This window comes from Octodon degus, unplaced genomic scaffold (assembly GCF_000260255.1).
Source record: "Octodon degus isolate 3935 unplaced genomic scaffold, OctDeg1.0 scaffold00063, whole genome shotgun sequence".
Taxonomy (NCBI): Eukaryota; Metazoa; Chordata; class Mammalia; order Rodentia; family Octodontidae; genus Octodon; species Octodon degus.
The window spans coordinates 2,616,172-2,641,255 of record NW_004524639.1 but is presented as its reverse complement, the minus strand read 5'-3'; the positions used below and the strand labels follow the sequence as shown (position 1 = coordinate 2,641,255).

The following is a 25,084-nucleotide window of genomic DNA, read 5'->3' as shown; positions in this document are numbered from 1 at the left end:
GGGTAGAAGCCTAGGGATTTACTGTACTTCTATTTCTTGATAAGATACTTGGAGAGAATAAACACATGGCAAAGAGGACATTAAAGTAAAGGATAAAGAGATTTTTTTACTTTACCAATACAGTGAAAGGGAAGAAATATCACCTAGCACACTGACACTTAATCAATAAATGACAGCAAGGCTGGATTCCTTTCTAATTCACTCCAAAATACTCTCAATGTCCTTGTCTAATGTCTCTACCTGCAGCAAGGCATCACTAGCTGCAGTTTACATTTATATCTTGGTTCAAAAATATCTTTCACCAGGTTTAACAGAACTTTTCCTAACTCCAAGTTAGCCAAAATTAAAACAATCATCCACGAGGTCTAATTTGAAGCCCTCACTTGGGCCAACACTTTATGATGAATTTCATCAGGAAGTTCAGAATTGCTGAATTGCAGAATCTCAAGACAAAGAAGGGACCTCGGATATCATCTTGGGCAGTGGTTTTTACCTGTGACAAATTATCAGAACCACTGGGGAGTTTTTTTTTTTGTTTGTTTTTTGGTTTTTTTTTTCTAATGCCATAACCTAACCCCACCTCCAGGAGGTATGACATTATTGTCTGGGGTAGTACCCAGGCATTAGTATAATTTAAAATTTATCCAAGTGGTTCTGATGTATGGCTAGGGCTGAGAAGCACTGATGTAATTCACCATTCTAAAACCCTTCCACCCCCACTTTCAAAGAAGAATCTCATCAAAGGTATCAGACAGAGGGGAGATGGCTCAGTAGAATAAGCACTTCCTTGGCAAGCCATTGGGCTGGGGAGATGGCTCAGTAGAATAAGCGCTTCCCTGGCAAGCGCAAGGGCCTGAGTTCAATCCCCGGTTCCACAAAAAAAAGGAAAAAAGGTGTCAGATAGGGCCGGCCTGATAGCTCAGCCAGCAGGACTAAAGCCCTGCTTAGGCAGAGTGCAGCAGCAGAGGTTTGATCTCCAGTGTGCTGTGCCAGCCCCACCCCTGGAGCACGCTGAGATGGCAATTGAGACTGGGCGTGGTGGTGTGCACCTGTAATCCCAGCACTTGGGAGGCTGAAAACACAAGAATCACTAGGAGTCCAATCTACATAGTGAGACCCTGTAGACCCTGCCCTAAATACAGAAAAAAAAAGGTGTCAAAACAACTAATTTGTCACAGAGCTAGACTGGAACTACTCATTCCAAGAAAGCAGGTCCTCTCCCTACAAATTACTCTATCTAAAAAGGTAGTGGGAGTCTGTTTCCTTCCATTATTTTTTTAATCTTTAATAACTGAACATATGCTAAGATCTCTACCTATTCCAAAGTAACTATACTTACTAACTATTCTCTGCCTTGGAACCCCACTACATAATTACATGTAGTTTTCTTATATTTCATTTTTGGTACTGGAGATAGAACCCAAGGTTTCATGCACCCTAAGCCTGAGTGCTACTACTGCGCTACAACACATTCTCCTCTTATCACAAATGCCAAGATATGAATCAGTCACAGTTTCCCCTTAAAGAAGCCACACCACTTCTCCTCTGATAGACTGGACTCAGTTCACCCTTATCACCATCATCATCACCATAAAAAAAAAAAAAACTTCTTTAAAATCTGTCACAAGGTTCACCTCCAGCTCCACCTTGGATAGTACCTGTCTTCCCATATCTAGTTGACTTCCTGCTTCGGCTTCATCTTCCCATTTTGTGAGGATGTCATTCCCTGAAGCAGCCTCTTTTACTCTGCCAGTTAGACATGCTGGGTTCTTTTATTTCTTTCCGCAAGCAGCTGGTCTTTTTGATGTCTGGCACATATTTATCTGGGCTTCCAATAAGATGTTTTTACATAGTTTCCAGGCATCCTGCAGGTTATTGGCTTTTTTTTTTTAACTCTTCCATTCAATTTTTTCCTAATTTCTAACATTTGTTAAGAGTTTCTTTTTCAAAACTCGAATACCTGGCTGATGGATCTCTTTGATTTTTTTTCTCTTCAACCAGATTACTGAATTAAGTACATCAGAACTTAAATATAATATTTCAAATTACCTCCAGGATGGAACTGCTTCATGAATTTTCTGCACACTTTCATGTTCTCTATAGTAAGCAACAGATGTTTAACCACGTGGAGTCGAAAATACTAGTTCTTACCTGTTCCTATTTTAGTATGTCTGATTATTCATACAAAGTATTCTGATATCCTTAAGACTGTGTTCTTCTAAACTTGTTTTTTTTTTCCTTTTTTTCAGGAAAAGGTAACTGACATGTATTGAACAAACTCTATACTCCAAAGCTGAGGTAGTAAATTACTCTTCTAACTGTGCTCTAATCACAACCATCTCCACTGTTAAAGGATATTTTGAAGCATAAAGAAAAATAGGATTCTGAATATTTCTGAAACGTTCCGACAACACTCACTAGTTCATGAAGTAGTAAAGACAACTAACTGTCCAAGTTATACCATCATATACAAAATTTTTCTATAAATTTGTTTTGCTTCTCAGAGCGCAGACCCTGGAGATTCCTGGGACGTCAACAGTGCAGAGGATCATACTGTTATAGAGGCAGCACAATCCCATACCATCACCAGTATCAGGCCAGAGAACATGATAGAAAGTTTACAAGACTGCGATAAGCTACGACTCTTGATACTAGAGAGAAAAAAAAACAAAAACAAAACCAAAAAACCTACCATAGTCATCATCTCTTCCCTTAGGTTGTTTCTAGTGAAGGAAAGAAGGCACACCTGTGGGGCCAAGGAGATAGCTCAGCGGCATAAATGCCTGCCTGGCAAGCACAAGGTCCTGAGTTCAAACCCTGGTATTCAAAAAAAAAAAAAAAAAGATGCCAACACACCTGTGCCTTCACCCAGAGAATTAGGCAGTTCCCCATAAAGTTCTGCAGCTGGCTCAGGCAAGGAATTAGGAGGCAGAGAGCACAAAAGCCTCAGGAGTGCAGAACCTAGTCAATGAAAGAAGGATAATTTCAGATTCTTAAAGCCACTGAAGATCAAAGCATCAAGGTAAACAACCTAATCTGGCACCATTCAAAGGAACAAGGCAACAGGCAAGAAGCAGGTAGACCAGCTACACACTATTTAAAACAGCTTCCTAACAGAACTCCCCACTTTTATCTCTTGCCTGGCCAACCCTTAACCCCAAATGCCATTAGTTATCTCCTAAAGCAACTTCATTGGCTCCCTGTGGCACAGAAAAGAAGATTTCAGTTCTGTCTACTATTAACACTATCTGTTTATGTCTAGGTTTGACATTTTGCCTGAAGATGTGTCTGGATCCTCTCTACTACAGTGTGAGGATGGTGCTGCAGTAGTCAGCTGAAGGTCATCCCCTATGCGACCACTCTACTACCAAAGAGGATACTTTCTTGTCCTGTCACCTACACTACAAAACGTACATTATACTCTGTGTCAAATACAACCTGGGTTCTAATCCCATATTTTTAATCCTTTCAATCTCAGTTTCTTCATCTGTAAAGTGAAGATAAGGATGACAATTTGGACTTCATAGGGCAGTTGTGGACTCTAAATGAGACAACTATGTTAAGTCCTTAGTATGAGGATAGGGCCAGGCACTCTTAATAGCCTACCACCTCTTCTCATAAGGCCCAAATGCATTTTTTTGTAGAAACATACAATAACAGGGGCCAGGAATATAGCTCAGCAGCACAAGTGCCTTCCTGGAAAGTACAAGGTGCTGAGTTCAATTTCCATATAGCTTAGGTAAATTTAGGGGCCATGGATATATAGCTCAGGGGCGTAAGCACCTGCCTGGCAAGTGCAAGGTCCTGAGTTCAATCCCTGGTACTGAACAAAAACAAAACAACAACAACAACAAGAAAAAGAGGAATAGACCTCAATGCTACAGCAGTTCATATTACTGGGGAGCCAAAGAGACTCACTTCCAACTGGCTCAAATTAACACTGCTGTTGTTTGCCTTGTACAGATGACAAAAAACTTCCTTTTTCATTCCTCTGTCTTAGTCTCCAGTTAATCCTGAAGTTGCATGCAACCCAATGTGAATCAAATAAAAAAGGAAAATAGTAATTATGCTGAATCAAGCATTTTATATTTGTATGTTCTAACTAGAGATCAAGCTGCATAAGCCAGAACTTTTACTGAGCTCTTTTTTAAGCACATCCAGGAGAGTCAGTTCTCTCTTTTGGGACAGTTTCTAACATGCAGGCTTCGGAGCTCCATGAGACCCACTGCTCAAGTGAAACAGAGAACCCAACTGGTTCCAATGGCACAGTAAATTACAAGCTTATGGCAAAATCCTAGTTGTCTATTTAAAGTGAGGAAAGGGAAATCCAAACCAAAAGATGCACACTGTGCATCTTACACACATCAACTCAATCAGATGTATTGCTCTCTCCCCAAAACACATACACACTTTCTCCACACAATCCTAAAAGAGTGCCACAATCTTTAGGGGTATAGATATGTGTGTGTGTGTGTGTGTGTGTGTGTGTGCATGCGCATGTACATATGCAGGTAAGCACTTGCCACAAGAACATTGCTCATAAACATAAATGGGGACAGACAACAAAAACTATAAAATTGCAACTATGATATACAGCTCTTAGTATTAAGCTCAATGTCACTATGAAAGGGACTTCTGGCAAGCTTAAGAACTTCTAACCAAGTACCTCATTCTTAAAAAATCATTTCAGGGCTGAGGGTATAGCTCAGTAGCACAGTGCCTGCCTGGTAAGTGCAAGGTTGTGAGTTTGATTCCCAATACAAAAGCAATTCAGCAAACATTTTCTATCTCTACGAAGAGAGGAAAAATGAAAATAATTAGACTTTGGAGTTATCATTAGTATTTTTTAAACTAAAGAACTAGCATTACATGGTACTTTAGTCCCAAATACCCTCATGGGATGTGTGTGTGTGTGCACATGCTGGCTGAGGATTAAACACAAGGCCTCACATATGCTAAGTGCAAGCTTTCCCACTGAGCTATATACACCCCTAGCCTTCACTTTTCCTCATCTGTATCACTCATATGGTACTTATCACACCCTGTGGTATATTCCAATTATGTGTGCACAAAACTTATCTCCCTACTACCAAGAATTCTTGGCAGAGGGCCCTCCTGCTGCTTCCATGATGCTAAGCATAGAATACTGCACATAGTAGGCACTCCAAAAAGATGACTGCTGAGAGCTGGCAGGTGGGGGGCTACCCTTTGTAATGAAATCTTTTTTGATTGTGGCATGTGGACTCACTGTTTAAAAAGTACAAAGGTCAAGCCAATAGGTAAAGGTAATATAAGACCTCAGGTAGAAAACCTGTCAGCACAATGTACACCTTTCAGAGCACATCAGATTATCCTAATTATGACTTAAGGCCAAGAGTCCTTCAGAACATGGACTAATCTCTAAATTTAGCCAAACTTTTAGAAGGCAAGTGCAAGGTCATCAAGAATAAAACCTTAAACTTGGATTACGCCTGGGGCCAATGAGCTTGACACCTATCCAGTACTACCCAACCTAGAAAATGAAATTCCCAGATGTTTTGTATTGGCAATTAATTCATTAAGACATAGGCTCAATACAAGTCACTGCAACTGAGTATCCTACCCCAAATGACCAAAATTATGTGAATGTAGTCCAAAGAAGATGAGGCTAATGTATGGATCTGGAGAGGCCAGGGCGATGGTAAAGATTACCCCTGTTTCTATACTAGCCGTCTAAAGGTATTTACTTGGGTCTGTCTGTGTTGTGACAGTGTCCTAGACTCAAATGAATGCCTCTAACACTCCACATTTTTGAGCCATTCAGTCATGCATTTTTGTTATTGTTGAAAGTGGTGCGAAATTGCACTGCATGAGCTAAAGTCCTTGGTGGTCTTCCAAGGATTCCAGCTAAAAAGGCACTTCCTTTGTTCCTTAGGAGAATGCAGTCCAGTAGGTCATTCAAAAGGGGAAATAAAAGCAGCAGCCCTGGGAGGGAGATGAAGGACAAGACAAAAAGAATAAAATGTTTTGGGTGTGAGCACATTAGCTTCCATTTCCTGCTGCTGGTCACTAATAACTCCCCTATCTTGGGGAGGGGGGAAGAGTTCAGATAGACACTTACTAAATAAAGCCCTCTCAGGTGTTTTCCAGGGATAGTGACAATCAAAGGGAACACCCAGCACACGGAGTACCTAAGCAGCTTCCTTGTTCCTGAGAGGCTTGCTGGGGTAAATGCCCAGGCATTTCTTTTTTTTTTTTTTTTGCCCAGGCATTTCTACAGTCTACATAGAACAAAGTTGGAGAAAATGGGAGGAGTGGGATGGGCAATTTCACAGCCCACTCGAGTGCCTCCAGTCCATCTCAAAGGGTCATACTGTTTCACATGAAAAGATGAAAATTTGTCACTTTCCCCTAAGAGTATCCTGCATCTGTCCTTCAAAACGTGAGAGTGACAACTGTAACTTTCATGCAAATCATCACCACCACCGCATTCAGGGCCAGACTGCAGGGTAAGAGAGCCCAGCGTCAGACCTGTGGAGCCCTCAAGCTTTCAGGGACTGCCAGTTCCACTGCAGGCTGGCTTTTTCTGGCAGGGAGGTAAGAAGAGGGGAAAGAAAGACGGCTTTTCAGGGCTTACAACCAATAAAATCGTGAAGCTGTGAGGACACACTTGAGTTTCCAAAAAGCCAGGGAGCTGAAGGGCAAACAGTCTTTAATCAGTAGTATGCAAGTTATTTGATAACTGCCAAGGTGCAGTGGGCGCCTGGGCTACTCCAACAATTTCTTCGGTTCTATTTCGAGACAGATGCCGTTTACACTCCTCCGACAGTGCGGACAACTTCCCTCAATTACCTTTGTAATTTATATGTAATTGATGACTGCACTTAATCTCCAAGGTTATTAATAGCCATTCCAAAAAATGACCCCCAAGTCTTCCTAAGCCTTTGGAAGCGCCTGGTTAAAATTACAGTATTTCCTTTGCTGGCTGCTGTTTCCCAGCCTGCCCCACCCGGGCGACTAGCGTGGCGAGGCAAAGCCTCACTTCCATGAAAGGTTCGGAATGGAGGCTCGACTTCCTCACTCCTCCGTTAGGTTATGCTGGCCATTAGCCAGCTAGATTCGAGGCTCTTTCTGAGCCCCCAGGGTGAACAGGCTACCTGCGCGGCGGCCGAGGGCCCCAGCGCAGCCCGCCTTGCAACGCGCAACAGTTGGCCGCCCCAAGCGAGCCAGAGCGACCCAGAGAGGAGCTGCAGGGGCATAACCGCTGGCCTCGGGGCGCGGGGCGGCACGCTCCCGCCTCTCATGTGCTCAGCAATGCACAAATACCCCAGGAACCCCCAGCGCTAAAATCCGGTGAACTTTTTCAGAGGCTAAGCCGTCTTCATTTGCATATCCATCTCCAAAGTGAGATTCAGGTTTCCTGTAATCAGTCCTTTCAAAGGTCTGTAACTCAATGTGCAATTAACCCTTAAAATGAGGTGAGAAGAAGGGGGGGTACCCTTCTTGACCGACACCTTCCGGAAGGCAAGAGTTTCCCAAAAGTCAGGATTTAGAGGGCTGGGGAGTGGAGGGAGTCCTTTACTTTTTAGAGGTGACTTCTAAAGCCCTTGTAGCTACTAAACTCCTAATCCATGTCCGCCGTGGAAGAGACGGGGAGAAGGGTTTTTAAAGAACATCAATGAAACATCAAGTTCCACGTTGTGAGTCCCCGGGAATCTGCAGGCTCTAGGCTTCTCCACCCCACCCCCATCTCTCTATCTCTTGTCACCCACAAAACAAAGCGGGGAGCCCAGTCATAAGTTCAACCCGGAAAAGGCCAGGGAGCAGGTGACACACACTTTCAGGGCCGGAGTCCTCCTTGGCTTCTCAGGACTGCGAAGACCGCGGGGCGGCGTAAGGGGGGGCAGAGCGCGGGAGTGGCACCGGGCAAAGCGGCGGCGCCCCTCCACTTGCAGTGCCCGGGACCCGCCGGGACTAGTTCGCCCTCGCGTTCTCTCCTCTGTCCGTCGCTCCCGCTCAGCTACCTGGGGCCCCTTTCCAAGGGCGCTCGTGTCTGCGCTCCCCTCCCGGGGGTTCCTACCTACCGTTGATCTCGTGCAGCGGGGCATCGTTCTTGTTGAAGCCTTTGGCCACGTAGAGACGTCGCACTTCCGAGCAACTTTTCGACTTGAGCTCGGCAGCCAGCAGCGCCACGCCAAGCACGGCCAGGGTGCAGAGAAGAGTGGGCAAGCCGAACCGTGCCATAGTGCGGGCCCGGGCGGACGCGCTCCCACCTTTGGGACGGGATGAGAGGACAGGAAGCGGCGCTGCGGGAGCGGAGCGGCCCGAGGGGCGCAGAGTAGGGGCTGTGAGTGGGAGTGAGAGCGAAGGAGTTGGAGTTGGCGGAAGAGGAGACGCGGGGCGAAAAGTGGAGCTGGGCCTCGCGTCAGGCAACGGTCCCCAGTGCCAAGCGCCCCGCCCGGGCAGCAGGAGAAGGGCGTGAAGGTGGTGCGCGGCCCAAAGGAGCAGCGACGCGGGCCGGTGACCGCAGGTCGGCGAACGGGACGAGCCGGCCGGCCGGCGGGGCAGGGGCGCGGGGAAGGTGGCAGGCGCCGCAGGACCGCGGAGGGTGTGGGCGGCGTCGGCGGGCGGGCGAGCGCTGCGCGCGGCTCAGTCTGCCCGTGTGGGTCCGCTTGCCTGGCTCACTCGGCTCACGCTGCCCTCGGCCGCACGACTGTGCTCTTCTCAGCTCTGCCGCTGACTGACTGGCCGGCTAGCGCGCCGACGCTTCGCAAACTTGGCCAAGCGGGCGGCCCTAGGGGGAGGGGGCGGGCGTCGGTGGGGGGGCCGGAGACAGGCGGGAGCACGCAGGGCCGGGCCGGGAGAAAACCTGGAAGCCGGCTTGGATCCGGAGCGGCCAAATCCACTTCCTAGGGGGCCGCACCAGCGCGCTGCGCTCCCTCCAGACACGCCCCATCCGACTCCTCCCTCCTCCCGGTCTTGGGAGGCGGGGAGCCTGTTGGTCACCCCCAACCCGTAGAAGAAAGGACAGTTTCTCCTGGGCCCGTGTCCTGCAGAACCGGGAGACCTGGACTTGCTCCTAAACCCACATCTGAGCCCTAGGCCTTCGCACAGCCACCTGACCAACTGACTTTCCAAAGCCGCTAGGTGCTCTTCGGCCAGGATACCTGTCTCCGCGCTGCCACCCGGCCTGTGAGGACGCCCATAACAGCCCAGCTGCTGAGGAGGGCGAGGAAGGCACCCACATGGCTCCCATTGTTTCCCGGTAGGCACCAGACGGACTTGAGACTCCGAGCTGGCCTGGGACCCTCACCTAGTTGCCCCTAAACTGCTTCTTCAAACACTGCTTTGGCAGTACCCACTAATCCCTGAGCCTGCTGGGCACGCCTCCCCCATTCCACACACGCCCCTCAATCTCCAGGCAATGGGACAAAGTCTGGGTTGATTGGGTAAATCCAAAGACCTGGCCCAACCCTGAAGCTTGTAGGTAGGGCAACTGAAGCCCCAGAAGAAAAGCCACGTGCAAATAGCAAGCACCTAGGAGAGGTGGGCCCAGAACTCAGGACCCTAGATTCCCCGGGGCACAGAACATATCAGTAGCTCAGGACCCCATGCTTTTTGAGATTAGCACCCCTCTAGGATCCAGTCTCATTTACCCAGTTTAAAATTGGGAATGGGCAAGTCTTTCCACCTTCCAAGCTTTGTCAGATTTCATTAATGAGTGTTTTTGAAGCTCCCAGGGCTCCTTTAATGAAGGGAACTGGGCAGATTGGGAACTTGTCATTACTGTTGTTATTGTTACAGTCTGCTTTCAGAGGTTAGGGTGAGAAGTACCTGAGACAACTCGGGAGTGTGCTGGGAACTGGACAGATAAAAAGAACTGGAACTTATTATTTGGCTAGACTCTCAATTCCCATAAAATTACATAGGGTGAAGATATGAACCATCATTACAATTATCACCCTCAGAGGGTTTGTTGAGACTTCCTTTGCTGTTTGTAAACCATGTTGACATGGTTGGCTGTGAGGGGCTGCTGAAAGCAGTTTAGCTGTTTTGAATGCCCACTGCAGACTTGTCTACAATAACTTTTGGAGACTGGCAGCATGAATGAATTGTGTCCTCTTATAGCTGAGACTTCCCATTTCTGCAGGTTCATAGAGCATTTACCTCTGGAAAAGAGCATTTTTCTAAATATGCATTTAGAAAAATTTACCATTGAATTCCCTGCCATCTTCAAGGACTTTGAAACAGTCTACGTTGTCTTTAACCAAGGCATGATCTCAAGACATTGCTAAGGCTTAGCGCAGCACTTTTCACTTTCATTGATGTATTAAGATGTTCTTCACCAAGAGGAATATACAGCCAACATTAATAATAAAATGAAATCCAGTGACCATAAGAGCAAAAAAAAATACCAACAATTCTTCCAAACCATAAAGGCCAAATCAGAAAGCTGCTTGCCAGTCCAAGAGGAACTCATTCCTCCCACACACACACTCCTGCTCTTCCTCTTAATGTATTATTAACCAAAACTTGAGCCTTTTCCACCAGAAATAGTAACCTCTGGCTACAAACAGATCTGAACAAGTCTGAACTTTACCAGGAGAAGCAGGAACCCCAAGCCAGGCTCAGAGGCGGAGCCCACTTCAAAGCCTCCTTTCATTTAAATACAAACAGGGTGAACAACTGGCAATCTACTAAACAATATTGTGCAGAAGGGAAGCTTTTCAAATGGCCCTACCTCCTTCGCCCCTTCAGTTCTTTCCTTCTAAAGAGGCTGCACAGTGGAGATGTGCCTACTCCTTATAAATTTTCTGAATGCCACAAAAGGATTGGAGGCTATATGTAGAATGCAAGATTCTATAACTTCTCAGGCTAGTTAACTTTCATCTGGCACTATTTTGGCTTCTTTTATTATGACAAAAACAAAATTTGCCGTTTTAAAGTGTATGATTCAGTGGCATTTACCACAGTCATAATGTACAGCCATCACTGTATCTACTTTGAGCACCTTTGTGTAACCTTCAAAAGAAATTGCATATCCATGAAGCATTCAAAGTCCATTCCCTTTGCAATCTACCCCCCAGTAACCAACCACGAATCTGCTTCCCATCCTTATGGATTTATCCATTCTAGACCTTTTGACTAAATGGAACCATATGATTTGGGGCCACTGTGTCTGACTTGTTTCACTTAGCACAATGTTTCTAAGGTCCATCCATATGGTAGCATATACAGTGGTACCTCAGTTCACAAACTCCATTCTATCCACAATTCTGCCCACAAACTGAGTTGAATGAAACTCAAATTTATATTCAATGGTTAGGTTCAGTGTTGACCTTATGAGGAAATGTGATTCACTTCTCATCTAGTTTGGTCTGCAACCAGAATGGTGGCGAGTTCATGAACAGAGATAGTACTGTACTTAGTCCCGTTTTGTTGCTGAATAATATTGCTTTGTACAGATGGCCCACATTTCAATCACACAGTTCTTTTCAATTTGTAAAGTGCTTCCAACAACACCTTCATACTTTAGGGAACTGGAGTGTTTCTTTGGCTGGGCTATAGCTCAATGATAAGTCATGTGCTTAGCATGCCTGAGCCCCTAGGTTCAATCCCTAGCACCCAACACTCCTCAAAAGTAAAAACAGGAAAATTGAGTTTTAAAAAATAGATAAGCAAACCAAGTCTCAACTAGGTTGTATGGCTTGTTCACTGCCACAGTATACCTGAATGGCTGAATCAAGACTGAAATCAAAGTCTTCTGACTAAATCCCATGAAAACACAGTACTCTGGGTCTTTTTTAGGGTTAGCAGTTAATGTACAGTTCCCCCAGACCCTGAAGAAGTGTCCATGCTTGAAATTAATAAGATTGCACAGAGCACATGCTATGTGTCAGATGTTCCTCAGTCCTAAAGGGAATGAAGATACAGTATAAGCCAAATGGTTGTTGGCATTTCCATATAACTGTATGCAAAGGCTTAGAATGCTCTGATGTGCTTGTTTTTGCCAGGTGAGGGCCTGCTTCTGATGTGACATAGGACTAGGAAGGCACATTTTCTGGTGGGCTGAAGGAGCAAACACTATATTCATGTGTGGGTCTGTTACGTGCTAAGATACCCCAAAGAGTTAGGTCTTCTATTGCAGCTTTGGGGGCATTTTTCTGGCCTGCTGGGGAGCTATCATTGTCAAATATGGTGACGAGGAATTGAAAGTAATTTCCTGTGCCAGGCTTGGTGGCAAGCACCTGTAATCACAGGACTTGGACAGCCAGAGGCAGGAGTTTCACAGGTTCCAACCTAGCCTGGCCAAATTAGTGGCTTAGTGAGATGCTGTCTCAAAAAGTTAAAAGGGTTTGGGATATAGTTGCTGAAAGAACCAAGCATACTTCATGTGAAACCCTTGAGCTTAATCTTCAGTATTTTCAGAAAAGAAAAAAAAGAGATGAAGATAAGGAGGAAGACTTCCTCTGTTAGGACAGGGACAAGAATAAGTTGTTTTCTTCTATCAGACAAGGACATGTTATTCTCTACCATGCCATGGATTCTTTATACACTTCCCTGTTCCTTCTTTCATTCCCCTCCGTTTCTTTTTTCTTTTTTCTCTCCAGTACTTGGGAATATGTTAGGCAAATATTCTACCATTTAGCTATATCCTGGACCTCGTCTTCTATTTTGTTTTGAGACAGGGTCTGTCTAAATTGCCTAGGCTGAGCTTGAACTCGTGATCCTCCTGCCTTACTCTCAAGAAGCCACAACTATAGGCATGAACCACTATGCCTTGCCATGAACAATTCTTTCATATTCATTCCTCAAGACACATCTGAGAGGTCACATTTTCTGGACAGCCTTACTGGATTTACCCAAGCAAAACTAGTGGCTCCTGATTCTAGGCCTGCAAAGCAAAATGATTATCACACTTGATTGTCTGCACAAGTCATACTTTTGTGGAGGGCTCTTGTAGACTTTATTTTTATTTGTATTCCTATTGCCAGCCAGAGATCAGGTTTATCAGGTAGATAGTTTCCTGGGAAAATAAAAAAACTTAACAGGTAATTGAAATCTAAGTTTTAAAAGTTATCAACTACTTTAGAACCCACAAAAATTTGTTAGACTAATTGAGCATGTGTTCAGTCCAAATTTCACCTCATACTAGCTTTGCTTTCTTCCCCACACCTCACTTTCAAGCAACCAAGCAAGCTATATTTTCTGACCTCTTGCGCTGGACAATAGTTGGTTCTGGGCTGGTAATGTAGGAGCTCACAAGGCATAGAGCTAGATCCCCAGAACTGAAAAAACGTGATTCTATGAAGACTCCATAGACCAGAGGCCTTTGTAGAACTCACGACCTACTCAGGAAATAGGACCTGTGTGTATGTGGAGAGAGATGCTGGCAGAGACAACACAAGTCAATACATGTTTCTGAAGACAGGCATCCCAGTTTGTTCTCTTTTATGGTGACTGAGGGGTCTCCATTGAGTCCTAGAAGTGAACTAGCTACAGAATCAGTGGTCTATTGGGATTCATAGAGGTGGGGCCCCCTGTGCACAGCAAGATCTGCACATGCCCAGGTCCCTTATATAAAATGGCATGAGGTGGAAACTGGGGTACACCCTTGTAATCCTGGGTACTCATGAGGCAGAGGCAGGAGGATTGTAGGTTTGAGGCCAGCCTAGGAATTTAGTGAGACCATGTCTCAAAAGAAAAAGTAAAAATCTTAGTGGATATAGCTCAGCAATCCTTGAGCTCAACTTAAACTTCTTGGTGAAAAAATGCATAATATTTGCATGTAGCCAACATACATCCTCCTGTATACTTTATTTTTCTCTTTTTAGTAATGTCATGGAATGGAATCTAGAGCCCTGCACAAGTGTTCTATCACTCCCAGACCCTTCCCATATATTTTAAATCGTCTTTAATTATAGTACTTTTCATCTGGATTATCTTAGATTGCTGATACAATGTGAATGCTACATAAATAGTTGTACTGCATTGTTTAAGAAATAGTGACAAATAAAAGGTCTGTATAAGTTTAATACAGATACAATTTTTAAAATACTTTCACCACACTTGGTTGAACTTGCAAAGGGAAAATGCACAGATATGGAAGACTAACTGTACCAGCCACCACCAAGGAAGCGATGTAATCTGTTCTTGTTCCTTGTTCCAAATTACATATCTCCTTTCATATTCTTTCTCTATGTCTGAAGTTTGCTTGTCTTTCCTTCCCCTCAGAGAGTTCACCCAGGATACAGAATTAACCCTCAGCTTTAGGTCCCCAAAACCATATTATCATGTTCATACCTTATTGTTCAGTGTTCTGGTGTCGCATTTGCCTTATCTGTTCTCCATTAATCATGTGGATCTATTTAGTCTTCCTTTCCCTTCTGTGGCAATTAACCCCTATCCAGGTTTCATGTCCTCTTGTCTGGATTGTAGAACCAACTACTTCACAAGTCTTTTCTCCAGCCTGTGTTTATCTAGCCAGGATTAGTCACAAAGTCAGTCTTTTTTTATTTTTACTTTTATTTTTTATGTATTTAGTACAGGGTCTACAGAGTCTCACTACACAGATCAGATTTGTAGTGATTCTCCTGTTTTCAGCCTCCTAAGCACTGAAATTACAGGCGAGGGCCATCAGGCCCAGTCTCAATCACTCTCTCAGTGTGCCCTGGGGGCAGGGCTGGCACAGCATGCTGGGGATCAAACCCCCATCCCTACGACTGCCTAAGCAAGCACTTTAATCTGCTGAGCTATTTGCCAGCCCTCACAAAATCAATCTTTGCAAGTGTCTTATGCCTGGTTTTAAGTCTTCTGTGAGCCAGGTGTGATGGCACACACCTATAATCCTAGAATTCTGGAAGGCTCAGGCCTTAGGATGGCAAATATGAGCCCAGCTTGGGCAATTTAGTGACTTAGTAAGATCTTGACTCAAAAAAGGTTGGAAACACAGCTCAGTGCAAAGGACCTAGGTTCAATTCCCAGTATTATCAAAAAAAGGGGTAGGGTCTTCCATGGGAGGACAATATCACAACGTAATCATTTAGTACTGGGGAGGTTGGGAATTACTTCTCCATGTATTATCAATGAAGTATGTGTGTATTACTATCCCTAATTTGTGGATGAGGAAAACAGTCAGAAATTCAAGCTCTCTAAACCCCAGTTCAATGACAGTTATTTTTCACTATTGGCTAAGCCCAAAACTTAGCCAGGAAAACTAGGACAACAGTATGAGGCTGATGAAGAAAGTATTGGAAAAAGGAGGAAGGAGTCATAGAGGCAGAGAGAGCTTGGGGATGTGGAGACCACTAGAGACCAATGAAGATATTATCTTTATTGAGTACACGTTTATCTAGGTGACTATCTTGAAATAAGGTGCTAGATAACGGGGAACATGAGCCTGGGGGCATGGTGCCATCTTGATCCTGTCAAGACCAAAGACTTCTAAGCAGAGATTAAAGGCTGGGGTGTAGATCAATGGCAGAGCCTGTGCTTGGCATTCATGAAACCGCAGGCTCCATAGGCAGAGTAAGAAGATCAAAGTAGTGCTTTAGGAAGAAGGATTTGGAGAGATGAGGAGGCACTGGAGGGCCTGAAGAAAGAAAAGTAAGGCTACTGCAGCCTATTGAACAAAATGATAAATGCCCAGCATTTCTTCAACTGGGGATTCTGTCTTCAGTGCAAAAATAAGCAAATAAAAGGAAAAAACAAGAAAAGCAGTGTCACCCAGGGAAACAGACTGTGTTCAGGCCAATGGTCAGTTGAATCCTGGTTCTGCCATTGTGTGTCCTTAGATAAGTAACTTAACCTCTCTGAGCCTTACTTTTTTTTTCAAAATTTTATTGATAAACAGCAATGAGACAGTTTCAAATCAAATCGGAAGTACAGTTTCAACAAATAACACACTGCATATATTCTTCTTAGTTGTTAATTGCTGTACAAGAGGCGGACTTGAGATCCTATTTACAAACACCATTAGAACAAATCATTCTATTCATTAAGAGAATGCAACTATATATCTATCCCAACCACTTTGAATACACAGATACAGAATGGACATTCATCTGTATACCCCATTTTTTCTAAGTTCCGTTATTGAATATTATAGATGTGTGAACTCAGCAAAATATTCTAAAAGAGTCCAGTAGCCCATAATAGCATTGGGTCTTCTGTTTAACTGGCAATGTCAGAAATTATTGACCTGAGTCCCCCACAGCTCAACATAACAGCATGGCTTTATTTCCTATATTTCGTCTTCATACTTTTCTACTGGATGGTTAAGACCAAGGTAAAGCAGGACCTGTGCAACAAGAGTTGTAGCTTTTTGGTCTGAGAAGGTCAGTGAAATGCCCTCAGGATTTATCCTGAGATCCTGTACCTCAGATTGTAGAACCTTTGTCAGTGCAGCCATGTGGATGAGTCACAGCCATTGCTTGGCCAATGTTCTGAGCTTTACTTTTCTCAAGTCATACCCATGTGGTGAGGATTTAAAAGAAAAATACATGAAAAACATTCCTGGGATGGAGCCATACATAGCTTAGTAATAGAGTACCCACCTAGTATGTGTGAGGCCTGGGTTCCATCCCTAGCAATACAGGGAAAAGGATTCCTCTTGGTCAAAAGCATGATTAATTCATGGTTATAGTCTGAACACCAGGCATGGGCTAGAAAATACATAGACCTTGAAGTACTTGGAAGCACTTACCACACTGCAGGGCACAGAAGCGTATCTTCATTTATCCATTACTCTTTCATTCATTCAGTAGAGTTTATGAGGCTCAGCACTCTTTAAGACTCTGAAGATATACTTATGAATAATACAAAATCCATTCTGTCCTGGAAACTAAATGTGGGGGCTCAATAATAATAATAATAATAATGAAGTCATGCATGGTGGTGCAACACCTGTTATTCTAGCACTCTTGGAGGTCAAGGCTGGGGGATCACCAGTTGAAGCCCTGCCTAGACAACTTAATGAATTAACGAAGAGCCAGTGTCAAAATTAAGAATAATTAAAGGGCTGAGGATGTGGCTCAGTGCAAAGGTCTTACATTTAATACTCAGCACTGCAAATATACATCCATACATGTGTATGAACATATATAAAATAAACAGTAGCTACTATTATTGTTACAAATTCCAACTACTTCCCAATGTGCTTAGACTCATCCCTACCAGCACTAACATTCTGTTCAGTATGTCAGTGTATTGGTCTAATAATTTTTCATTGAGGCACATGAACTGCATCAGTACTGGTCCATAATTCACACTGACTTATGTGAGTTATGTTTTGACACAAGGTGGACCTCCCACTACAAAGAAGGCATTTATTATTATCCCCAACTTCTCAATGAGGTAACTGAGGCCTGAAGAGTAAAATGACCATTTTTATGCAATACCCGCACAAGTACTAGTATTGATATCTTCTCATGCCTTACAACTGGGACAAAGCTTGTGGAAAATATATAACTATTATAAAAATTACACCTCATTTCCCATGTTCATACTAGAACAAAGACCTAAAGTGGTGTAGAAAAAGGACTGGTTATTTTCTGCACCTAAGCTTTTATTTATAGTCTGATTTCTACAAAACATTTCTAATCACTAGAGAGAAAAGTTTTCAGTGAGTATTTGTCTATGTGATGGCAAAAGGTTTACAGTAGATATTCATCACTCTAGCTTACTACATATGACTTGATCCACAGCCTTAGCTGTTAAATGTGTACTTCAACCTAATTTGGAGAGAATGCTTTCTCTAATTTGCCCAGTGGACATAAATGGTTAATTTGGGGAATGAAAATTTTTTCTTCATATCCTTTGGATTAAATAAAAACACTCATACTTTAAGTTTGGCACTTAGATTGTGGGAGCACTCTTGGAACATTCCTTTTCCCAGGACGTTTATATTATACTTTCACATCTCACCTAGCTTGTGGGAAAATTGTACAGGCTAAGTAAGATGGGGAGGAGGCAGGGGACTGAGTAGCAGAGGCAACTGGAACGTGCAATTTGGAAGTGACCTTGGCCTTCATCTAGACAGGCCTCTGAAACTTGATGATTCTCCTCCTCCTCCTCCTCCTCCTCCTCCTCCTCCTTCTCCTCCTCCTCCTCCTCCTCCTCCTCCTTACTCTTCCTCCTTCCTCCTCCCCTTCTTCCTTCTTCCTCCTCCTCTTTCTCCTCCTCCTCCTTCCTCCTCCCCCTTCTTCCTTCTTCCTCCTCCTCCTCTTCTTTCTCCTCCTCCTCTTCCTCCTTTTCCTCTTCCTCCTCCTTTCTTCTTTTGTACTGAGAATCAAATTCAGGACCTTGCTCTTGACAGGCAGGTGCTGTGCTTCTTAACTAGATACCTGGCCTTTTCTCTTCCTTTTTTTTTTTTAACTTTCAAGCCTATGAGAAAGATTGACAGAGGCAAAACAGGGTCTGACAAGAGCAGTACAGCACTAGGGGTGTTCTCCTATCTTACTGCTTCTACTTACAATTTCACCTGAGCAAAAGAGCTCCTAGGTAGCAGGCATATTGTAGCCCAACACTAGGGAGAACACCTGGTGAAGTGTGGTACAGCACATTGCATTATGTATGTGTATGTTGCTGGGGATGGAACCCAGCCTCACGCATGCTAGGCAGGCACTCTCCCACTGAGCTACACCCCCAGTGCGCACAGTGTGTTTTGCATTCATTCTTCACTTCATTTGGAAAAGCAGGCAAGTTATCTGGTGTCAGCTCTGAGGAGCTGAAGGCCACCCTCCCCCAACTTTGGCCCTGAACTTTCTGCTACTTGCTCTTGCAGTAGGAGCAGGAAACTGAACTGGGAAATGAAAGCCCAGTTGGAAAGCAACATTGTTTAAACGGACATGAGAATGTTCTTAATGAAGGACCAATGAATCCAACAGGTTTTTGGACTTGAACTTCAAACCTGAAAAGTTGGAGTGAACCCCTTTTCTTCTCTTCTTGTTTTTCCTAGCACCATAGTCCTCAGCCTCTATGTAAAGAAACAATATGCATTTTTAAGAAGACCCAGCAGGGAGCAGGCATTTTTATTCCAAAGAGATACCATGGATAAAAAGAGTTGGAGAGCGGGTCACACGTAGTTTGACATTTGTCATTTTCTAACCACTGATGGGCAATGTCTGCCAAACTGCTGCTGTTCCGGCTGCTGTGACAATAACACATTCAAATGAGCAGGAGCTGCGAGACCTGGATAGACATTCCGGGTGTGGGGCTGAATCCAGGCTGCGCACACAGTGCGGGGTGGCAGTAGGGGGTGGCCCTTTTCCATTCTCTTTCTGCTGACACACGCACGCTTCCCTCACCCAAGCTGGCTTTTGATGATAATTCTAACCGGCATTTTCTCAGTAGTTCTCAGAGTACATGGTGATTTATTCCAGCAGACTTGGGGGGGGATGCACGAAAATTGGCAGAAATAAGGAAGCAGCTCTTCCCTACTTTTTCAACTTTGCCACTGCTGAGAGAACACTCTTTTTTTTTTTTCCTTTGACTTCTCAGGATCAAGGGAGGAGGCAACTGCACAAAAAATGTTAAGGCCAGGCATGGTGGGTCATGCTCACAATCTCAGCTACTCAGAAGGCTGAGGCAGGACAATGATGATTCAGGACAATGTAGCGAGACTTTGTCTCAAAATAAAATATAATGAAGGGCTGGTGAGATGGCTCAGTGGTCTAAAGCACCTACTTAGAACAAGCTCAGCAAAGCGCAGGGACCGCGGTTCAATCCCCCAGCACCACATGCCAGCCAACCCTGCCTCCAGGTGGGCTGAGCTGGCCACACACACACACACACACAAATAAATAAATAAATAAATAAATAAAATAAATAAAAAAGATTTAAAAATATATATATAATGTAGCGGAAAGGATGGCTGGCCAAATAGCTCAGTGGATTAAAGCAGGTTCTGGGGCCAGAGGTTCAATCCCCGGGCCTGCCGTGCTGCACTGGGCCCGCAATTGAGACTGGGCGTGGTGGTGCGCACCTATAATCCCAGCTCTTAGGAGGCTGTAGACAGGTGGATCACTACAAGTCCGATCTAGTAGTGAGACCCTGAACATCCTTCCCTAAAATACAAAAAGAAAAAAAAAAAGGAAAAGACTGGGATTGTAGATCAGTGAGAGAGTACTCCTAGGTTAAATCTAGAAGGAGGAGGAGGAGGAGGAGGAGGAGGAGGAGGAGGAAAGAAAAATTCTCTTTATGAGCCAAATTTCCAATTTTAAGTAATCCTGTATAATTTCTGTGACTCCTACATTTATTCCCTTTCACCTATGAGTTCGTATAAGTCTACTTGCTTTTGATAGATACATGCAAGTTATATGATTTGGAAATTTTGCTGTTTCAGTCAGTATTTTAGTTACTTTGAAGAAAGAAATGTAGGAAAACAATCTAAGAATCTAGAAATGTTCTGTCTTAGGATCCAGCCAGTGGTTTAATGGGTATATACATATGTAAAAATGTATTATTTCAGGTTTATGAATGTAATTATGTGCACGTCATATCTTAATAGTAAATGGGGAGATACAATAAGCGTAATTAACACTATTTATTTTTTTATTTTGCGGAACTGGGGATTGAATTCAGGCCCTTGTGCTTGCCAGGAAATCGCTTATTCTACTGAGCCATCTCCCCAGCCCCTCGCTTTTTATTTTGACATAGGGTCTGGCTCAGTGTCCCAGGCTAGCCTTGAACTTGGAATCCTCCTGCTCCAGCCTTTCAAGTGGTGCAATTATAAGTGTGTGCCACCCCAACAGATGAATGACCAAGAATTCCTGAGTAAAAGGGTTAGGTATAGTAATATACACATAAATACAATTGTGTAATTTATTAATGACATTATTTCAGGACTTTTCTGTGTTTTACAGTTATATGTGACTTATTTAAAACTATATATATGCATGTGTAGATTAATATATACATATATAGGTAAGCTACATATATATTTAAATTCATATATAATATATATATATATATATATACATATAGATATGTATTTCCCTGTGTGTGTGTGTGTGTGTGTGTGTGTGTGTGTGTTATTCAGAATTTAACTCAGGACCTTTGCACTGAGCTATATGCCCAGCCATTTTTAAAAAAAATTTAGGACAGGGTGTACAGGGTGTACAAGGTCCCACTACGTATATTAGACTCATAGTGATCCGCCTGTTTACAGCCTCCCAAGTGCTAGGATTACATGTGTGTGTCATCTCAGCATGCCCCAGGGGTGGAGCTGGCACAGCAGGCAGGGGATCAAGCCCTGCTGCTGCACTCTGCCTAAGCAGGCGCTTTAATCTGCTAAGCTATTTGGACAGTCCTGCCCAGCTATTTTTTATTTTGAGACAGGATCTTCCTAGTTTGCTACATTGTCCAGGCTAGTCTTATACTTGTGATTCTCCTGCCTCAGCCTCCCAGAGCACTGGGATTACAGTTATGTCTATCATATCTCAACTCGAAAATCTTTCTTCTAGTATTACCCTCAAGCATTTCCCAAGTAACTCCTCTCCAAACCCATGACCTTAGGACTCTGAGGTGAGTGTGCATGGGTGCTGAGGAAGTGAAGAGCATGGGACTGAGTTATCAGGATCCTGCCAGGCATGCTGAGGAGCCAAAGGAGGGGAAGAAGGGAATGCATTCATGTCTAGTCCAGGAAGAAGAGCTGAAGGTTAAGATGAGATGTAGCTGGAGAGACATAAGCATCTTGGTGTCCATGGGGCACCTTACCAGCTACAAAGCAAGTGTGGAGAACCAAGTAGAAATCAGGGAAGTGTAGCACTTCCTTGGGTACTCATGAGGAAAGCCTGAGCTGGTAGCCACAAATTCTGTGCAGGGACCAAGCCCCGCTACTACTCAAGAGGAGCTAGGCATCTTGCTGGCAGAGTGACCATCTAATTTGAGCTCAATGCTGTCAGCTTCTGCTTTGTTTTTCACTCTTCTTAAAATTTGAGTGGCTGGGGAGATAGCTCAGGGGCTTAAGCACCTGCTTGGCAAGTGCAAGGTCCCGAGTTTTATCCCCAATACCAAACAAATGAGGTAATATTATATAACAGGAATTGAAACATTTTATGAACTACTCAGCATCATTTAGTGCCTTCACAATGTCGTGCAACCACTACCTGTCATTCTACCTCTAATTACGGTATTCTAAACCTTTCTCCTCACCTTAAACAGAAATTGTGTGCCTACTAAGCAACAACTCCTTATTTCACCTTCCTATCAGTCCTTAGTACCTCTGCCTATCTCTATTAATTTTCCTACTCTGTGCATTTCCCACATGTGGAATCATACAGTATGGTCCTTTGTGCATCTGGCTTATTTCACTTAGCATAGTGTTTCAATGTCCATCCATGTGGTAACATATGTCAGTACTTTGCTCCGTTTAGACAAGGTAATATTCCATTGTGTTATATATCACACTTTGGTGGATGCACTTACCTGTGGAGAAATATTTGAATTGCTTCTACCTTTTAGTTTTCATAACTAATGCTGCTGTGAACAGCTGGGCACATGCTCTTATTTTGAGTACAACTTTCAGTTCCTTGGCAGATAGAAATACTTTATCATCAGCTCTGCTTAGGTATTGAAACAGAAGGTTCCAGCTAAGCATGGTAATATACCCCTATAATCCAGGCACTCTGGGAGATTAAGACTGGAGGATGGCAAGTTTGACCTCAGATTTGGCATCTTAGTAACTTAGCAAGAGCCTGTCTCAATAAAAACTAAACGAAAGAGGCTGAGGCTATATAGCTCAGTGAGTGGGATTATAGCTCACCAAGAAGGCCCTAAGTTCAATTCCCAGTACTGCAAATAAAATAAAGCAGAAGGTTCTATGGTATTTCTCTCTGTGAAGCAGTCATCAAATAGGGTCTCTGTGGCAGATTGTGGAGACTGACATGGTGAGAAATCTTTGGACTCTTGAGTTCAGAGGCTTCAGATCGAGTTACCATTCACCACTTTCTGGCCCCTGTTTTTCTCATCTCTGGTATTTGAGCACTGGCATTCTTTCCAGTTTGACACTTCAGGTACAGGAGACCTGATTTCAGCCCCTAAGACACTTGCACTTTGACTGCCCAGAGAAGCATCCCCGAGACGCAATGGTGACCCCAAGCAGCCAGCATGTGCGCAACACCACTAAGTAGTCTGACAGGTATTTGTGGAAAGATGTTTTTCTTCAAAGTCTGCCTTCTCCTTGCAACATGAGGAAGCCTTTTCAATGATTTTTCCAATTTCTTACTGTAACAGCTGCTGCTGCCACCAGTAATTTAGAGTTTTGGGGCAATGCTAAGTCGGTGATATTACCCATAGGGACTGAGGGCAGCAGTGACAACAGAAATGGTATAAAGGTTGAATTGCCGAGCTGTCAGCAATGCCAATTCTGGCTGCATAAACTAGCTCTTTCCTAGGAAATGAGGAGCAGCTGCCTCTTGTCCTCCCCTACCTGGGGAATGACTGATTCTTACCCTAAAGTGAAGGAGCAGCAGTACAACCTGACCCTGTCCCTGCACCCCACACACTGCCACCTGCTTTGCAGCCCCTCTGTATTTGCACCAGGAACTTATGCACCACCTCTCTGCTTACCATCCCACTGTGTCCCCTCTTTGAGCTCCATTTCAACTTTACTTGACAATTGAAAGAATGCACTGGACAACATGCAGCAGGGACCCATTAAAACATTGCTTTGGTAGATACAAAAATATACTCATTTTCACAGATTTAAATACTTCTCAGCTCTTTCCAAAGGACTGCATGACAGATGGTTTCAAAGCGAGTCACATTTACAAACAGCAGACAAAAATATTATTTAGCAGATTCTCTGGGTTCTTCAGAGCCTTCCAGAACCACTCTTCCCCCCCATAGGCTTTTTTCTTATTTGTGGCGGGCCACCTAAAACAACAACAACAACAACAACAAAAAAAAAAAAACCACCTCTCTACTTCCTGGCAACATCTCTGTGTATTTCCTAGGTTTCTAGAATATGAGAGCTGAAAGCTGTTCTAGAGCTATGGTGTTGGCACTTGTGTTATTTTTTAAAGTGTTACCTTGGCCTGAAAATTAAAAATCCTTTCACTCAATATAAACAGGAAGCCAAAACTCTAGGAGATGGTGAAGAAGGATATAGAAGCAGAATAATCCGAAACAGTAATTATCTGAGGAGTTATGAATTGTGTGGGGGTGTGCCTCAGTGGTAGATTATATGTATGAGGCCCTGGGTTCCATCATAGTACTACCAACCCCCCAAAAAAACACACATAGGGGCCAGGGAGATGGCTCAATAGAATAAGTGCTTGCCTGGCAAGCGCAAGGGGCTGAGTTCAATCCCTGGGTCCACCAAACACACACACACACACACACACACACACACACACACAGTCATCAAAATCACTTCACTTCTGATCCTCAATACCTTCTCCCTGTATACTCATTCACACACACACACACACACACACACACACGCACGCACACACACACACACACACACACATATACACACAGTCATAAACATCAGGGACTCCTCCTAGACAACTCCCCTGCTACTGAAGTTTTGAAAAAGGCCATGGGTCAAGTATATATCATGTACAGAAAACAAGCCACAGCCCTGTCCTGCAGGAGCATCCGCTGTTGCCGGGAACATAAACATTCACCCTGCAAGGCAGGCCTTGTGCGTCACAGCCAGATAGCCTGTGCTCCTTAGGATCAGAGGAGGGAGGAGGCCACTGTGCCCTGGGGAACTAGTCACACCAGAGAAGCTCCCAAATGGGTAGATGAAGGGCTGAGGACATGTCAGATCGGCAGAATGCTTTCTTAGAGGGTGACGAGCACAAAGAGAAGACAGTGGAAGACACTTCAGCTTGGAGGAGTGGTACAAGTGGCTAGGGAGCAGCAAGTGAGCCAAGCCATGGGTCAACACCACAGTGGCTGGCCAGCTAATGGGCTGCATGCTTAGCAATGTGAGGCTGAGCAGGGAGCATGCTTCCTCTGCCAGTAAAGACTATCTTCTTTCCTTTACCGTAGGCCTTATCCTGAGAGACAATGGTATTTACAGCACCTCTAACACATGTATTGACAAGACGAGGAGACAGCCTGAGCTAGCCTCATTTCTGATGAATAGTAC

The 25,084-nt window shown here is 44.1% G+C and overlaps 1 protein-coding gene across 1 annotated transcript in view; it reads right to left on the bottom strand.

Annotated features, from left to right (window-relative positions):
- Positions 1-8,745, bottom strand: part of Gpc4 (glypican 4) — a 121,067-nt gene extending 112,322 nt beyond the window's left edge. Inside the window, exon 1 of the mRNA XM_004634485.3 lies at positions 8,064-8,745. Coding sequence (XP_004634542.1) covers positions 8,064-8,223 — 160 coding nt within the window. The 5' untranslated portion in view covers positions 8,224-8,745. The remainder of the gene's footprint in view (positions 1-8,063) is intronic.
- Positions 8,746-25,084: the final 16,339 nt, after the last annotated feature.